Genomic DNA, 13,513 nt, shown 5'->3' with positions numbered 1-13,513 from the left:
CACAAGTTCAAGTGGGGAAACATCTTGGAGTGCTGTGTTGGATGTTACAGGTAAATAACAGAATCATCAGTGCTTGGAATACTTTACCTGACTCTGTGGTCTCTTCCCATAATCCTAAAAGCTTTAACCAAAAACTTTCCACTATTGACCTCACCCCATTCCTAAGAGGACCATAAGGGGCGTGCATAAGAGCACAGATGTGCCTACCGTTCCTGTCCTATTGTTTTTCTTTTCTTCTTCCTATATATATATAGATGCTTATACCTCCCAATATTTACTCATATATATGTTTATATACTATAAAATCTTTTTATATGATGTTGTGACAAAATAAATAAATAAATAAATAAAGTTGTGCCTACATAATACAGAAAACTAAAACAAAATGTACTACAATGAAACAGGACATTCAATACATTATCACTGTTTCTTATTAAAGTTTTTTGTTGCAAAAATTTAATATTGTGCAAGCCTTCTACATATACATATGGCAAGTTTTTCAGTATTAGCTCCACATTACTATAGAACTGAAAAGCCTTCAGAGAAGCCAAATAGTTTCCTTGCTAGAATTACTTGCCACTTTTGATTTTGAAGGAATAAGTATAAGACGTTAGATTAAACTTTGAAAATAGGTGAAGCAAACAGTATTAACACTGATAATTAATATGTGGATTATTGATAGGAATTATAAATGACTTATTCAAAGTGGAACATGAACAAATTAGAATATGCTTCAAAGGAGAACTATTTCTAAGGACTGATTTCTTCAATTAGCAGAAACTCTTATCATACTTGGACCAGCCAATGAAAGAATGATGACTGTATTATTTATCTGGTCTATTCAACAAGTTGAGAACAATTCTTGTATGGAGATAATATGATTAAATTCAATCTTTTAGGGAAGATAATGTTACCAAATTTATATTATTGCAGTGAAGATTGTCCATCCATCCATCCATCCAGTTTATGACACATATATACATATTCTGTTCAATTGGTATTGTGTGAGTTGTTATACAGTTTATAATTTATATCAAATACATACACTGAGGAATATGCTATATACTGTATAGCCTATATATTTGATTAAATAATCATGTACAAAAGCAATTATATAATTCAGAAATACCATTATTTGAATGAACAATTTTCTTTCATATAGTTAAAGGAAATGAATGTATTTGTTATATGGACTTAGATTAACAATGTACTTGAATAGTCATGGCTTCCCACCAATTAGAAAGCAGATTTAGATGTCTACACTTTTACTTCTCTCTTTCTTAATTATATTTTATTTCCAAAAAAGTATTATATTATTTTCCCTTTAAATTTGTAACTTTAAACTAGTGATAGTAGTTATATGGGACATAACTTGGGATGGAAACATGAAAATAAGTCAAATAAAATTAAGGGTTATTTCAATTTACTAAATGAAAATACATACGTATATACTCAGTATAAGCCGAGTTTTCAGCACGTTTTTGTGCTAGCGCTCGGCTTATACTCGAGTTCACTTGATGTACCGGGAACCCGCTGGGGAGGCGCCAAAGGCGGCGAGATCGTCAGCGGGATTTGCCCAAGGCTGAGCAGTTCGCGCGGACCTGAGCCAAGCGGTCGCAGTCCAGCCGAGCGGTGGCGACATGCGGCGCGCTCGCTTTCACTGTTCGGCTGGACTGGGACAACTTCGAGTCGCAAGTAACTCCGCCAGGCTGTGCGCGAAGAAACCATTTAAAAGCCCGCCAGGGCTTTCTTCTCCCTCCGTGCTTCAGAAGTTGGGCTTTTAAATGGTTTCTTGGCGGCACAGCCTGGCGGAGTTACTCGAGACCAAGCGATCGCAGTCAGCGAGCGGTGAAAGCGGGTGGCGCTCGGCATGTCGCTTTCACCGTTCGGCTGGACTGACCGGCTTTCTTCGGTCCCAGCAGCGGGGCGGAGCCGACTTTGGCCCTTTAGCAAGGAGGAAGGTGGGAGGCGGAGCTGCCGGCTGTGGCGCTCCGCTCGGGCCGCCCGCCGCCGCCGCCTGGAAGAGGAGGAGGTGACCTTCACGCGCGGAGAGGGTGGGGATGGGGGTTGAGGCGTGCAAGAGGGCGGCGTGGAGGAAGAGGAGGAGGCGGCGGCCCCGGGGACAGTGACTAAGATCAGCCCACGCTCCGAAGAGGAAAGGGAGCGAGTGGGTGGGTGGCTGGGGCGAGACCCCCACCACAAACACACACACAGCCGGTCGGAGCGCGGTTCCTTTCTCTCTCTCTCGCTCTCGTCAAGGCGCTGGAAGGGGCGGAGGCTGAAACAGCAGCAGGAGCAGCCGGCGCTCGCCGCCTCCTCCTCCTCCTCCTCCTTTCGTGGCGGGCTGCTTCCAAGTCTGGAAATCTGTTTTGGGAAGTGGTGGTGCAGCACGGCAGTTCAGCCCTGTCGGCGGGGAAGGAGGCGGTGGATCGTTCTCGCGCCACACGAAGTCGGCTGGAAAGCTTGCTGCTTCTTCTTCTTTTTGCTTCTCTCCCCCACCCCTCTTTTGGCTCTCTTGCAAGCGTTGCTGCAGCTCCTCGGCTCCTTTTCCGGCGCCCCAGAGGCTCGAGCCTCTGCTGCCGATTGAATACTAAAATAAAATAAAAGCGGAGAAGAGCAGGCGCCGCTTTTGGTGTCCGCGTCCTGTCGCCGCCCGGCAGGAGCGTTTAAAAAAGGCGGGGAGTTGAAAGAGGCTGCCTCTTGAGGTTACCTCAACATCCATTCCAGAGCCGCTAAAGGCGGCTGCTTGTCCCGCCCTGGTTGAGGCGGGCACAAAAAGGTCCCTGGTGACCCAGAATTCATCCTAGCCCCATTGACTGGCCTTTGACTCGATAGGATTTAGCTGACGGGATTGTTAAACAGCGCTCGCACCTTTCTTCTGGGAGAGAAGTCACTCTAATAAATATTGGGAGGTGTTTTCAAGGAAACATAGGGTCCACCTTCTGCCCACAAGAAATGTAGGAAATGCCACCATTCCCAGCCTTCTGAGCACATCAGCTTATCCTGGCAGAGGATGAGGAAAGTCGCATTTCAAAGCCTTTGGAAATCACCAGCTTGGAAAAAGCTAAATTATGTAGGGCTATTCAGCTACAACTTGTTTAGGTTTTGTCTTTTGAGCGAGATAATGATAGCTAGCTAGCTAGCTAATTAGATAGATAGATAGATAGATAGATAGATAGAATGATAGATAGATAGATAGATAGATAGATAGATAGATAGATAGATTAGAAAGAAAACAGAACAAAAAACAGAATAATAGAGTTGGAAGGGACCTTGGAGGTCTTCTAGTCTAACCTGCTTACGAGGAAACCTTATACCACTTCAAATGCTTATCAATATCTTCTTAAAAACTTCCAGTGTTAGAGCATTTACTATTTTACCAAGATAGCACAAATATTGAAATATGAATGTTAAGTAAAATATTTTTAATATTTCAATATAATATTTCAATAAAACATTTCCTTGAACTCTTTAGTATTATAGGATTAGGTCCATGATGGCGAACCTATGGCACATGTGCCAGAAGTGGCACACAGAGCCATCTCTCCGGACATGCAGAGCCATTGCCCGTCGCTCTTCCGGGTTCTGGGATGCCAGCCAGCTGGTCATCACACACACAGGAGCTCCAGAAACCGAAAGAGCAGTTGTCCAGTGTGCATGTGTGCTGGGAAGATGATCTCAGGTTCCAGAGTGCGCATGTGTGGGGGATGGGCCATGTGGGGCATTGCATTATGGGCGTGGGCATGCATGCACAGGGTGGTCATGCACACATGCGCAGTGGGAGCAGGGGTCACATGCACATGTGTGGGGGATGGGCCATGTGGGGCATTGCATTATGGGCGTGGGCATGCATGCACAGGGTGGTCATGCACACATGCGCAGTGGGAGCAGGGGTCACATGCACATGTGTGGGGGATGGGCCATGTGGGGCATTGCATTATGGGCGTGGGCATGCATGCACAGGGTGGTCATGCACACATGCGCAGTGGGAGCAGGGGTCACATGCACATGTGTGGGGAGTGGGGGTTATGTGCGCATGTGCATTGGCCACTTGGTCTTCTGGTTTCTTGAGCACACGAAGCTCCCCGCACGTGCACGCAAAGAACAGCTCACATGCCCAAAGATGCGGAGATGGGATCCCAGAGGTTACTTCCTAGGGGAGAGAGCTGTCGGCTAGGACAGGCAGGCCAGGGCTTCCCTCCCTCCCTGCCTGAGGCCTGCTCAGGGCCTTCTTGTGCGGCCCTAGCCCACCAGCCCATGGCGATACGCATCTGTGGTCCGGAGCACCTGGCCAGCTTGGATGCCCCAGAAGAGCAGCAGCAGCTCTGCTTGTTCTCGGTGACAAGCGACGAGGGGGTGGCGGTTCTCCTCCATAATCCCAGTCACAAGCAGCAGGGTGAGAACCGCTGCACAGCACCAGGAAAGTAGCAGGGGGAACCCTGCTTTTTTTCCCTGGTGGCTGGAGAGGGGGTGGCAGCAATTCTCTTCGAGAATCCCAGCCACAAGCGCCAGGGTGGCGCTGTGCAGCCCTGCAGCCCCAGGAAAATAGCAGAAGCATCGCTGCTTATTCTTGGTGGCGGGTGAGGGCAGCGGTTCTCACCCTGCTGCTTGCAGTTGGGATTCTGGAGGAGAATCACCACTGCCCCCACCAGCCACCAGGAAAAAAGCAGCATTCCCCCTGCTACTTTCCTGAAAGGCGCAGCAGTTCTCACCCTGCCGCTTGTGGCTGGGATTATGGAAGAGAATCGCTGACACCCCCTCTCCAGCCATTAGGAAAAAAGCGCTGTCAAAGGAATGTCTGTCTGGTGCCAGGGTAAGAGACGTACCTGCCGGGAAGCGGGCATGCTCCCTTGGCAGAAGGGGCAGGGGACTGCGCTGGCTTGTTCTTGATGGTGGGCTGGGGGAGGCACTTCACTGGCAGTCTTCCGGGTTCCAGCAGTGCCCCCACACAGCCCATTTTTGGTCCCAGAAGGCTTCAGGGAGTCTTGCCAGGCCCAAAACGGATGGCGTGGGGTATGGCATGCATGCACAGGGGTGGTCATGCACACATGCGCAGTGGGAGCAGGGGTCACATGCACATGTGTGGGGGAGTGGGGGGTTATGTGCGCATGTGTGGGGGGATGGGCCATGTGGGGGCATTGCATTATGGGCGTGGGCATGCATGCCCATGATCCCCTGCTCTCCCCCCACTTTTGGCATGCAACAGGAAAAAGGTTAGCCATCACTGGATTAGGTGATAAAAAGTGAATCAATTAACTGAGAAGCAACAATTAAACAACAAATCAACAACAACATATGTGACCTAAACATAAAGGCATTGTGTCATCTCTTCTACATATACATATGGCAAGTTTTTCAGTATTAGCTCCACATTACTATAGAACTGAAAAGCCTTCAGAGAGAAGCCAAATAGTTTCCTTGCTAGAATTACTTGCCACTTTTGATTTTGAAGGAATAAGTATAAGACGTTAGATTAAACTTTGAAAATAGGTGAAGCAAACAGTATTAACACTGATAATTAATATGTGGATTATTGATAGGAATTATAAATGACTTATTCAAAGTGGAACATGAACAAATTAGAATATGCTTCAAAGGAGAACTATTTCTAAGGACTGATTTCTTCAATTAGCAGAAACTCTTATCATACTTGGACCAGCCAATGAAAGAATGATGACTGTATTATTTATCTGGTCTATTCAACAAGTTGAGAACAATTCTTGTATGGAGATAATATGATTAAATTCAATCTTTTAGGGAAGATAATGTTACCAAATTTATATTATTGCAGTGAAGATTGTCCATCCATCCATCCATCCAGTTTATGACACATATATACATATTCTGTTCAATTGGTATTGTGTGAGTTGTTATACAGTTTATAATTTATATCAAATACATACACTGAGGAATATGCTATATACTGTATAGCCTATATATTTGATTAAATAATCATGTACAAAAGCAATTATATAATTCAGAAATACCATTATTTGAATGAACAATTTTCTTTCATATAGTTAAAGGAAATGAATGTATTTGTTATATGGACTTAGATTAACAATGTACTTGAATAGTCATGGCTTCCCACCAATTAGAAAGCAGATTTAGATGTCTACACTTTTACTTCTCTCTTTCTTAATTATATTTTATTTCCAAAAAAGTATTATATTATTTTCCCTTTAAATTTGTAACTTTAAACTAGTGATAGTAGTTATATGGGACATAACTTGGGATGGAAACATGAAAATAAGTCAAATAAAATTAAGGAATTATTTCAATTTACTAAATGAAATACATAATTCTTTTTTGTGAAATATTGTATTCCACTTTATAACAATTCTGAATCATACTACTCTCTTAGTTCACAACAAAAATATTTAAAAGAATATTTTAAGTAAAGGATTGGTATTTCTTATTTCCATGTTTTTAGATATCTGACATGGGCACATACACTTGTGTTGCCACAAGTTCAAGTGGGGAAACATCTTGGAGTGCTGTGTTGGATGTTACAGGTAAATAACAGAATCATCAGTGCTTGGAATACTTTACCTGACTCTGTGGTCTCTTCCCATAATCCTAAAAGCTTTAACCAAAAACTTTCCACTATTGACCTCACCCCATTCCTAAGAGGACCATAAGGGGCGTGCATAAGAGCACAGATGTGCCTACCGTTCCTGTCCTATTGTTTTTCTTTTCTTCTTCCTATATATATATAGATGCTTATACCTCCCAATATTTACTCATATATATGTTTATATACTATAAAATCTTTTTATATGATGTTGTGACAAAATAAATAAATAAATAAATAAATAAAGTTGTGCCTACATAATACAGAAAACTAAAACAAAAATGTACTACAATGAAACAGGACATTCAATACATTATCACTGTTTCTTATTAAAGTTTTTTGTTAAGCGCAAAATTTAATATTGTGCAAGCCTTCTACACATATAATGAAACTTTCCCATTTTCTACTCCCCCTCTAGCTTTATGGCTTCAAGACCCAGTGGTAGAAGCCATTGTATTGGCAAAAGTTAATTCAGAACTCCATAGACAGGTCAGCAAGCTAAAAGCACTGTCTATGATAGCCATTGTGGCCCTTCAGTATATTGAGAAACTTCATATTTGTCCCTCCTAAAAACTGTATGCATGGAAGGAAATATTAAGTACAGAGACAATGGTCTCCATAACAGACCAAAGTGACATCAACATAGCAATATATGTGGGATTATGTCATCACACCCAAAGATGCAGTTATATACTAATATCACAATATCTAATGCAAATGTGTAAGTCACTGAATTTATTTCACATCATCACACACATGTAAAATCATTTGCAGTATAAGCTGATGCATCCATGTTTTTTTCATTTTGGGGAAATTTGAAGGGAACTGGTTTAAGGGCAAAATGCTTCATGTTATGTAAAACATATAAAGTCTATCCTCTGATCAGTTCCATTTTCCTATTATGAAATAGTTGATGCTTTCCCCTTTAAGATCTACCCAAAGAACAGGAAAATGATGGCTCGAAAAAGTTAGTTCCATCCGTCTAAGTGCTGTTTTAATCCTGATATCCCCAGACAAGCCTAGAAGGAAAAATACTGTTTTAAACATGTTTTTTACCCCTAATTTAGCTGAATCTCTCATTATAGGAGAAAAATGTTACTATAAACAGAAGTAGTTGGAATATCTTTTTTTCTCTCTCTTGCATCACTTGTTACTATATTGAATGATAATGAAATGAAATGATAAAATATGTTATACCTCAAAAGTACTTATTTTTAATATGTTGTGCATCTGTTTAAAACATTTCTATAACTACAAAATTATTTAAAATAGATATTCAAATTGTCCTTTAGTAAACAACTATAAACATGTAAAATATAACCAATTTGCATTCTGTAGAATCTGGGGGAGCAGCAGTTAGCAAAAATTATGATTTAAATGATCTTCCTGGACCACCATCCAAGCCTCAGGTCACTGATGTCACTAAGAACAGTGTCACCTTGTCTTGGCAGCCAGGCACACCTGGGAACTTACCAACAACTGCATATATCATTGAAGCTTTTAGGTAGGTTAAAATGTATTACTGTCATGATCCTTTGCATTTTTGAACAAAATTCATTCCAAAATTTTAGCTAATGTCAGAAAAATTATGGGTGCTTTTAATGTAATTAAATTATATTTTGTTTTACATAGTTTTAAAATGTTTCAAACATTTGATTTAAACTTTTCATATGAGTTTATAATAGTAAAACTTATAAAAAATATTTAAAATATATTTTACCAACATGTTGATAATGGATGAAGAATAAATAGGGGGCTTACTGTAAATATTTTTTAGTATTCTTTGCCAGTATCAATTAACTCTAGTGTTGGAGCTAAATATGGGACTGATACATCAATAATCACTTACCTTTTTTTAATTCTTTTAAATTTATTTATTGATGATGTGGATGAATATATAGAGAGCTATCTCCTGTTTACCTAACCTTCTTGTGTTACCTGATAAGAATTTTCTATGATTGAAGGACAAGATTAGGGAGAGGTCATCATGAAGCAATCAATCTATATGGTCACTAAGAGTTGACAACAATGTGATGCTACATAATCAATTATATGTTAGGAGTTTTGTGCTTTTAATTGATTTAAAGTCTATCATAGTTTCTTCTGGGTCTTGATAGCACATTTTATGATGTCTTTATTTGTCTTTAACAGCAGATAGAAACATATCCTTGACCATTTTTTAAGGTATGTGATTTTAGCTATAGTATTCCAATTCATTTTCATTTCAGCCAGTTGGTGAGCAATAGCTGGCAAACAGTGGCTAATCATGTTAGAACAATTCCTTACACTGTGAGAGGACTCCGTCCAAATACCATCTACCTGTTTATGGTGAGAGCTATCAATTCACAAGGGTTGAGTGATCCCAGCACCATGTCAGATCCTGTCCGAACCCAAGGTAACTTGAATTTATTTCTCAGGCAGCCTATTTGAAGGTAATTATAATATGCATATGCAAATGCAGAATATTATATGTGAATGTATACCCTGGACTGTATATATAATATGTGTACACAGTAGTGCATACAGATATAGATACAGACTAACAGAGTTAGAAGGGATCTTGTAGGCCATCTAGTCCAACTCCTTGCCCAAGCAGACCCTACACCACTTTTGACAGATGGTAGTCCAGTCTCTTCTTGAAAGTTTCCAGTGATGAAGCTCCCACAACTTCTGAAGGCAAGCTGTTCCATTGGTTTAATTGTTCACACTGTCAGAAAATTTATCCTTGTTTCCAGGTTGAATCTCTCCTTACTAAGGCTTTATAGGGTAGTATTAGTACATCACATGATCTTGACTGTATCCCTCTGTTAATGCAATTTAGGATTGCATTGGCTTTTTTGGCTGTCGCTGCACACTGTTGGCTCATATTTAATTGGTTGTTCACTAAGACTCCAAGATCCCTCTCACAGTTAACTGCTATTAAGCCTGGTTTCACCCAGTCTATATGTGTTCTTTTGATTTGTCTTGCCTAAGTGTAAGATTTTTCTCTACATTGAATTTCATTTTGTTAGATTAGGACCCATATACATTTAAGATCACTGATTGACCAAAAAATAAAACTTGAAAAGGAAGGAATATTTCTAAATATTCTAAAGCAGCTTTAAAGCATTGCTTTGCTCAAATCATTGTCAGTGTGATGCAACCCTTTGAAACTAATCTAATAAATACATTATTTTTAAAGAAGTGAAATATAAGCCAACACACAGTTGACTGTGGCTCCATAAAATGGCCCATATGATTTGGCGACACAAGTAACCTAAGCACAACGTCATATGAAAAAACATTTATACTGATAGATAACACTTTTATCAATATCATTCTGAAAGGAATATTCTTTATTTGCAATTCTTAGGAATTTAAATCTGCCTGATCAGTTCAAAAATTTCTATTATTTTTTAAATATTTTCTTATATATATTACATGTATGTATGTATATGTATGTATGTATATTTATATATGTAATATATGTGTGTATATGTATATATGTATTCATATCAGTCTATCTAAACTGAAATATATTTTATTGTAACTTCTGAAACCTTATAGCTACTATCTGGATAGCACTACTACCAATAATCATTGGGTAAAATATTTATGAAACACTTGTGCAGAATATTGTTACAGGAACACAAGGACGTTGTACAACGGTTGCATCACATGTGTATACAAATTTAATTGCCATAACTGAAGAGTAACTAATCAATTATAGAAGTTAAGAAACACCTGGAGACCCACATTTGCATATAATTATTTGAGATCCTTATATTGTTATACAGTTATATCTTGGTACTCAACTACTTTAAACTCATCAAATTTGATACTCTATGCATTTTGATGTGAAAATTTTGTTCCGGTACTCATAGTTTGTTAGATATTCATGCACAAGCTAGAACTTATCAATGCCGGCTGTCCTGTGACTCACTACGTTATTTCTAATGGGGAAAAAATGTTTGGTACTCATCGCTTTTGGTTGTCATTGCGCCTCCCGGAACCAATTAACGATGAATACCAAGGTACCACTGTATTTAGAGGTTAGAAATGTCTCACAACATCTTAGAAAAAGCTGGATATCTGGACACTGTTCAGTAAGGATTCAGGTATTGGTATGAGACTGAGATTACACTGATCACACTCTAGGATTATTTGTTTTAGAACTTAAGTTGAACTGGTGTACATCTCATGACACTTTTAGGCCTCTTGGTGGCTTTCAAAATGTTCACAATAGTATCTGGCTAACTGCCTGCAGGGAGTAGGGATTGGAGGCATTCTTTTATAATAATGCTGCTGTTTTCTCAGTGGACATTTCAATACTATTTGAAAAATATATGTTTATTAAAATAAATTTATATAAAAATACTGCTACTATATAAATTGTAAGTGTTCTATCCAGCCCAGAATCCAATCTGAGTACTACATTGTTTGACAATAAACTAGTTTCAGTAAAATAATTTAAATGAAGGTTATTATGCTTTCAATCATCATCATAAATTGATTTAATTGACTCTCCTTAGTTAGTTAATAACATTGATGCATACTGATATGTTTGACCTGGCAGATATCAGTCCACCAGCACAAGGAGTGGATCACAGACAAGTCCAAAAAGAGCTTGGTGATGTAATTGTGCGACTACATAATCCTGTTGTGCTTACCCCTACCACAATTCAAGTGACCTGGACGGTAAGACATTTGAAAAAAATGTAAAATGTCTGATTGTTCTTAATTTTTTCCTTATTCTAATCAGTAATTGGAATGGTACTGTGATATTTTAATATTTACTTCATTTACAAATAAACTGTATAAATAATAAATAAATTCTTGACTAGAAGTCTGTTTTAGGATCTTGAATGACATTCTCTGAGAATTCATTTTATTTTTAGAAAGTTGGTTTGGCAGATGGCAGAAAATACTTTTGGCATTCTGACTGCTGGCAAACAAATACTTACCACTCCTACTTTCTATTCTCTTTTACTTTATGTCCTTGGAAATCATCTGAATATATATTCAGAAATCATCTGAATATATATTGTTTGCTGCATATTTCCTATTCATCAGTTTAGGAAAAAAAAGAATACTTAATTGTTCATTATTTGATACATGATAACAATTATATGTGACCTTTCATGTTTGCAATTCTGTTTTATTAGAAATTAAAAAGTAGATTACATGTTACATATTACATGGAATAATTTTTCTGATGAGGACTTTATTTCTTTGTGAATAATTTATTGGGGTCACATGGTAACTTGATTCATGTATATGCTTCTTTTCATGTAAAATTTAGATGTATGTGCACATATGCTATCTTTCTCTATAAATGGTGTATACTTATAATGTTTGCCTTCATGGTATTATGTGTATTTTGAGTAAATACACATAAGAATCAGCAGGGAAAACTAATCTAGCAGTTATCAAATGTCTTTACCTATTATTACAATTGTGAAAGGAGTGTCCTAGAGAACAAAATCTCTATTCCATACAGGTGTAATTTCTACTGAGATGCATTTTCTTCTTTTGATGTTTCTTTGTATTATGTCAACAGTAAGTTAAATTGCAATCTATATTTATAAACAGCTGTGTGAAGCAAAGTAAAAGTAGATGATTATAGTAAAAATGATGATTAGCTAGAGCAGTAAAACCTTAGAAGAGCATTTGATGGGAAATCTTGATTATGAGAAAAGGCATATATATAGTATTTTGAAAAATCAATTCAGTAACTTTTATCTTCAAATTAGAGTAGCTCAACATTTTTCAAGCTTTTCAAAATTATAAAATAAATACTGAGTCTGATCACCATGTTCCAGCTCCTCCTTTCCATACATTTGATAAGACCTTACTAGTAACAGTGCATTAAGAAAGCATTTACATATATTTCTAAAAATCTGTTTTCACTTTGTCATTATGGGGTACTAAGTGTAGATTAATGAGAAAAAAATGAATTTCAACAACTGTAGATCGGGCTGCAGCATAACAAAATTGACAAAAGTGAAGGATGTCTGAAAACTCACTGAATACACTATATTGAGGTTATTCAGATTTGGGTGAGAAATAAAAAAACTAATTAAAATCAATATTACACATATAACGTCATAGAGAGATAAAATGTCTCATGTTATATTTTTTCTAATTTTATTAAGGAGAATCCCTTAACATGAAAAATATTTAATAATGTTAAAAACATTATTCAAGAAAAGAAACATCAGTGCATCAGATTTCAGCCATCTTTTTTGATACCCAGAAATCATTTCATAATTGTGGGAAACCCCAAAAAATCTTATTTAATCCTATTAGAAGATTTTTTTCTTCTTACACAGAAGTTTTGCTATTTTATTCATTCATATTCAGTCTTTAGATCTTAGCTATACCAAGTTTATTTTTTATATAATTTTGATACAAGAAACAAAAAATAGGGATTTTTTTTTCAATTATGCTATTTTTCCCCTCCTCCTCCTCCTCCTGGATCTCTTATAAATTGGATCATCTGGACTCCTTTTAATTGTTGTGGCCCGCCAACTGCTAGCAGAGCTGGTGGCAGACTCGGATGAGGAGGAGGTTGGGAAGGAACTTGGGCCAGTTCTGGAGTCTGAGAAAGGCTCTGATGGATGTTCTGCATTGAAAGCAGAGATAGAGCCAGGACTGTCCAACATTTCCCAGCCACTGAAGAGGCAGCTGCCTTCGGAAGCTGAGATAAGTGGGGAGGAAGAACAGCTGGGGCCTGTTTTAGATGCGCATATGCGCAGAGCTTTTAGGAGAGGTGAACAACTGAGGACAAGGAGTCAACTCGGGAAGCAAGGTACACGTGGACATTGAATGGTCTCTCCCAGTTAGGGATTAAATAGAAGGAAAGGGGAGTGATGGTTGTAGGAGACAACTGTTCAGAATTCAGAAGATTTGGCTCATCATGGCTCATCACGTTTTGTGCCTCAGATTCTGCTTGCCAGA

At 38.6% G+C, this 13,513-nt stretch overlaps 1 protein-coding gene across 9 annotated transcripts in view; it reads left to right on the top strand.

Moving 5' to 3' along the window:
* ROBO2 (roundabout guidance receptor 2) overlaps window positions 1–13,513 on the top strand; it is a 668,594-nt gene that overhangs the window by 570,721 nt on the left and 84,360 nt on the right. For 8 of the 9 annotated variants that reach the window (XM_058184861.1, XM_058184864.1, XM_058184867.1 and 5 more), the window contains 3 exons: window positions 7,913–8,078; window positions 8,803–8,969; window positions 11,130–11,251. In XM_058184861.1, the coding sequence (XP_058040844.1) occupies window positions 7,913–8,078; window positions 8,803–8,969; window positions 11,130–11,251 (455 nt within the window). Of the gene's footprint in view, window positions 1–6,402; window positions 6,516–7,912; window positions 8,079–8,802; window positions 8,970–11,129; window positions 11,252–13,513 lie in introns of those variants that run through there. The other variant, XM_058184870.1, reaches the window with a different exon arrangement.

The sequence above is a fragment of the Ahaetulla prasina genome, chromosome 5, assembly GCF_028640845.1.
Source record: "Ahaetulla prasina isolate Xishuangbanna chromosome 5, ASM2864084v1, whole genome shotgun sequence".
Lineage (NCBI taxonomy): Eukaryota > Metazoa > Chordata > Lepidosauria > Squamata > Colubridae > Ahaetulla > Ahaetulla prasina.
Note: the sequence above shows the minus strand (reverse complement) of the source record. Positions and strands in the feature narration are given on the sequence as shown.